Raw genomic sequence first — 5,670 nt, 5'->3', positions numbered from 1 at the left:
CTTAGCTCTCCTGAAATAAGAATTTCTAACTTCCGGTCAGCCATTGTTATGATCGGCCATTATTATGATTGACCGTTGACTGAACACTATTCAATTTTTTTTCTCCGTGTTTTTCTCCTTGTCTCCGTATTCTTTCTGTTGAAGAGCGTAGCTCGAAACGTCAAAGACTTTCCGTATTCCCGAGCGTCATACTAATATATACTTTTGTTATTTACACCACCTGTCCTCGTCTGTTGTTATTTTTTGTATATTCTCCCACATACACATACATACATACACATACATACATACATACATACAAATAAGTAATTTGTTTTTAACGGTGGAATTCGAAGTAGTTAAAGCTATAAATAATAGCATGTAAAATATTGGGTAAAAAAAAACCCTGGATGGAAAAAGTCGGAAGTTGCTCGCGGGCCTCGAACCCACATCAACTGTAAACTCGGCAGATATACTAACCATTATACTAAAGCAACATTTCGAATGCTCTCTGTCCATTTTAGAAGCTTCGTTCGCACCAGTGAGAATTGTAAGATATTTGCATCATAATAGTACACACACACACATGCATAGCACATGCATGCATGCGTGTGCATACGTACAAAACGAAACGCCAGCAATGAATTTAAACTGAAAACTTTTCTTCAGCTCATAGCCCAGTAAATTACTTGATCTGCTCAAATGATCTGCTTTCACTCGGGGGTTAAATATTAGAGGTTACTGAACAATAGTTGTTTGATGCTATGTCTCCACCATATATTTTTTCACCATATCAAACAATTATTATTCAGTGACCTCTATTATTTAGTCTCCGACCGAAACCAAAATCACTAAATTGATCAGATACTGATTGGACTTACTAGTTAAAAACTTAATTTTGTTTTTTCTCTTCTTAAATTAACACATCAATTTTGAGTTTGTAGTCAAATCAACTACTTCGGTTCCATTCGGTGGTTAAATATAAGAATAAAGGTCACTAAAAGAAAATTGTTTGATACGGTGTTTGATTACAGTCACGATACAAAACTACTACACACCATCTGGAGCGATATTATTGCTCAATATTATGAAACATAAAACGGACTGTAGGCCGGTATAAACAACGGCAAGTTATTTCTTTCTTCTTACAGTTTTGAGTTCACATTTTGCCTACATAGAATTCGCTTTTTCATTGCACTGCAATCAATCAGTTAACAAATATTTTAATTTTTTCATTTGCTTCTGTTGACCCAGAGAAGCTGCTTTCTAAATTTAGTTCAAGTCAAATGTGAATTTGTTTTCCATTCTCATAATTTTTATAAATAAGGTTCTGTCATACAGCCATATACAAGAATTAAAGCAGCCGATTGTCTCCCTTACCTAGGTGTTTTTTTTGTTTGTTTTGTTTTTACTGTACATCAAAGTCCTTAGCTGAATTAATACTCAACATAAGGAGACAAGAAGATCGGTTCATTGGGCAGCATATTGGTGACAATAAGGAAATGGAAAGGAAAAAGAAGCCAGGGGCTAGGGAAGAGAGAGAGAGAGAGAGAGAGAGAGAGAGAGAGAGAGAGAGAGAGAGAGAGAGAGAGAGAGAGGGAGAATATACTCGGTAACCTCACCAGCTGGCTACAGAAAGACAGTGTATGGGAGAGGAAGGTTTAGAGCTCTGTGATGGTCGGCGCCTGTAGGCATGGCACAAGAAGAACAATGAGACTAAGTCGAAGTTGGAAATCAATGTTAGCATCTAATAAAAACGGTTCTATTCTCCTCTTCCTCCTCCTCCTCTCCTACCGCCATATTTTCCATGAAATGACGCCGGGTTAAAGACATAATACGTGTTAGGTTTTGATATTTAGTCGATGACAGCGACGACCCTTTGGTTGTCAAATATATTTATGAATTTAGGAGAACTTCGGAAGAACAAGAATTGAAAAACAAAAAAATCAATGTGGTGGTCACTTGAGATATAGAAAGGCAAGGGACAGAAAAAAAAAATCAACAACATGAAGACAAAAAGCAAAAGGTATGGATAATAAAGACAATGAAGATGGTATTGACAATAGTAATGATATTGATGATGTCAACAATAATGATCGTTACAACGACGACGGCGATGATGCAAGTGAGATAGTGATAACAACGAACAATATGAAAGTGATAATAACGTTGACGATAAAGACAACGAAGATGATGATGATGATGATGGTGAAGATGAGGAAGAGGAAGAGGAAGAAGAGGATATAGATGATGATGATGATGACAAAGTCATTGACGCTGATGATAACAGAATATCTTTAACTTGGTAATATTGACGTGATGATGGTGGTGGTGGTAGTGTTGGTGATGATGATGATGGTTGTGGCGGAGGTAGAGATGGTGGTAGGAAGTGACGATGATGATGATGACGATGACAATGGTGATGACAGTGCTAAAGGAATGATGAAGTAGAAGCAAACCGATAGTCGTACAATGAAATGATAATAAAAAAATGTTACTTCAACTCACCAGCGAATCGTCTTGCGGAAAAACTGCATCAAAAGCGAAGGTCTTTGGAGCAACAATGCCTGTCCTCCTATGAGCAGCTGACACGTACCCACTTGTTGAAGGGTCATGGAGAGTTATTTGTTTCTTGCGAGCATCTACTGAGAGTATTAGAGAGCTGTGGTCTCCGTTATTGCCGTTGGGAGGTGAAAATATTCGTACCATAACTTTGACCTGCAACAACAAAAGACAGCCATGACATTAACACGAAATCACAGATTTGGGATCTTTTCTGTTTGATTGTCAAAGGGTCCAAAAATTAAAGTTTACCGAAAATTTTAAAATTTGACACAATAATACACCTGCCCAAACTGAATTGCTGGAATTATTTAATTTTTTTCAGAAAAATGTTTTTAAAAAGTTATAGAAGTTTCAAGTTTGAAGCTGTCATTTTGTGCGTGACTGCACATTTTGTCGTCAATATCCTGAAAATAGTACGTGTTGTGAATACTTGTAAACAACACGTGTTATGTCTCCGGTAATTTTCTCTCGTGTAAATAAATCTTATTTAGCTATTATTTTTAGCACGAAAGTTCTCCGGTAATTTTCTTTCGTGTAAATAAATGCTTATGTTAATTTAAAAGAGGAAAACAGTTAGTTTTAAATCTCTGAGCGAGATGCTGGCAAATAAATTTTAATTTAAAAGATTTATCGAGAAAAATCTTATTTAGCTGTTATTTTTAGCACACTTCAAGGATCTTTTTTAAAACGGGGGCCACATTTTTCATTAACGAAACACTTTGAAACTTGGAACACTGGTAGAATGTGTCATATAAAACATCTTTTTCTCTTAGTCTTCTTAAAAAAAAAGAAATCCATAAATTATTCCATGTTAAAGTTGTCGTATTTCTGTAATTTCAACCAATCACTGACGTCCATTCAGCCGATATACATTAAGTGCCGACTACATAAACAAACGATTCTGAAACAATTAACCCTAACCCTAGGGTTAGGGTTAGGGTTAGGGTTAGAGTTAAAGCAAATAAAACGAAGGTATGGATATTAAATACGCTTTACATCGCTTAATCAGCCAAAGGAGTAAATATAAACAACTGAATACTTGTCAGTGATTGGTTGAAATTATCGAAATAAGACAATTTTTTACATGAAATAAATTCGAATACAAAAATATTTTTCTGTTCTATAACACAAAATAGATAAGTATACGAAGTTTGAAAGTCTTTCCGTACCAAAAACACTACGTAAAACATTAATGAAAAATGTGGCCCCCGTTTTAAAATAGATCCCACTTGACAACCACCTCAATGCTCAATGACAAAAAGAAACGAGTAAACAAGACTGCTATCAACACGTGCTTCGTCGCAGACTTTTCAAAGACTGTTACTATGGCAACAGGCAAAAGAGTTCTTGTTACTATCGAAACAGCCATGAATGTGTCTGTATCTTACGATTGGTTAAAATACGCAACATGTTCAAACTTTAATTACTAATAACTCTTTATTTATTGATTTATAGCGAAAATTACTTTCACGTCATTACTTAGCCTATAAAAGTGTATCATTATACTGAATATGAAATCAATTCGAACAGAAAATTGACGCTGGTAACCAAACAGAAAAGTATATGACTGGTACTATTTAATTGATCTCTGAAGTGTTAAAGAGCAAAGCTAATGAGAGAGAGAGAGAGAGAGAGAGAGAGAGAGAGAGAGAGAAGTGTAAATGAATGTAATTGGAATTAATTTCAGTGTTTCTTGAAAAGCAAAACGCCGAAGAATATATTAGGGAAATTTTTTGATTCCGTCCCGTTCTTGATTCATGAGACGAGAAAACGGAGTTTTGCGTTTGAGTTTCACCATGAAGTTGCGCAAGTTTAAAAACTTTAAAAATCATGTTAATTTTATTAAATATAACAAGTTGTTGCCCCAACACTCCTCTCAAACTCCCAAGTACCACCACATGAAAAACAAACAAACAAAAAGAAACTGATTTAATTGATCACAGACGCGGAATATAATGTATATAAAGAATGTAGTGTGTGTGTGTACATGTGCATGCGCGCGCGCGCGCAGTCACGGAATATCCTTCAAGGATCTGTTTGTCGTGAATTTTTAACATTAACCAATTTGTCTTTTATTGCATTTCGTTTTATTTATTTTTGTTTTATCGTATATATTGTGGATGTGAGTATTGTTAGAAATAACCAGCCAATTACTGGCTCACTCTATTTACAATGGCAAGAATGTCAGGGTGCGTATGTGGATGAGAGTTGTCCTCTAACGAAGGAGCAAATTTATTAGTTTTCCAGTCGTTGTTTACAACTTTTAACGCTATAATACATACACACATACATACATACATACCATACACACAACGTACGTACAAATATATTCTACTCTTTTACAGGTTTCAGTCATTTGACTGCAGCCATGCTGGAGCACTGCCTTCAGTTGAGCAAATCGACCCCAGGACTTATTCTTTGTAAGCCTAGTACTTATTCTATCGGAGACGTAAACACACCAACATCGGTTGTCAAGCGATGTTGGGGTGGGGTGGGGGACAAACACAGGGACACAAACATATGCATACATGCATACATACATACATATATGTATATGTATATATATATATATATATATATATATATATATATATACACATATATACGACGGCCTTCTTTCAATTTTCTTCTACCAAATCTACTCATAAGACTTAGGTCGGCGCGGGCTATAGTAGAAGACACTTGCCCAAGGCGCTCCGCAGTAGGACTGAACCCAGAACCATATGGTTGGGAAACGAGCTACTTACCACATAGCCACTCCTGCGCCTATATATACAAAGTAAAAAATATTCCCTTCTCAAGCTATGCTAGGCATGAGGGTCAGTTTCCTGGTTTCCATGGCATATATATTCCCCACCTGGACGGGGCTCTAGCCCATCGCAGGGTTACTCATTTTTGCCAGCTGAGTGAACTGGAACAACGTGAAATGAACATAAGGTTCTTGCTCAAGAACACAATGCATCACCCGGTCCAGGAATCTAAATCACAATCTTACGATCAAGAGTCCAAGACAATAACCACTAACCCCCACACCTCCACACATGTATACACACACATACACACACACACACACACAAACATATATATATATATATATATATATATATATATATATATATATATATA

The 5,670-nt window shown here is 36.1% G+C and overlaps 1 protein-coding gene across 2 annotated transcripts in view; it reads right to left on the bottom strand.

The window, feature by feature from the left end:
• LOC106872443 (kinesin-like protein KIF26B) overlaps positions 1-5,670 on the bottom strand; it is a 550,311-nt gene that overhangs the window by 175,281 nt on the left and 369,360 nt on the right. For both annotated transcript variants that reach the window (XM_052973789.1, XM_052973790.1), the window contains exon 8: positions 2,488-2,697. In XM_052973789.1, the coding sequence (XP_052829749.1) occupies positions 2,488-2,697 (210 nt within the window). The remainder of the gene's footprint in view (positions 1-2,487; positions 2,698-5,670) is intronic.

Source organism: Octopus bimaculoides, chromosome 16 (assembly GCF_001194135.2).
Source record: "Octopus bimaculoides isolate UCB-OBI-ISO-001 chromosome 16, ASM119413v2, whole genome shotgun sequence".
In the NCBI taxonomy this organism is placed as follows: Eukaryota; Metazoa; Mollusca; class Cephalopoda; order Octopoda; family Octopodidae; genus Octopus; species Octopus bimaculoides.
The sequence above is the reverse complement of the archived record's forward strand: the minus strand, read 5'-3'. Positions and strand labels throughout refer to the sequence as shown.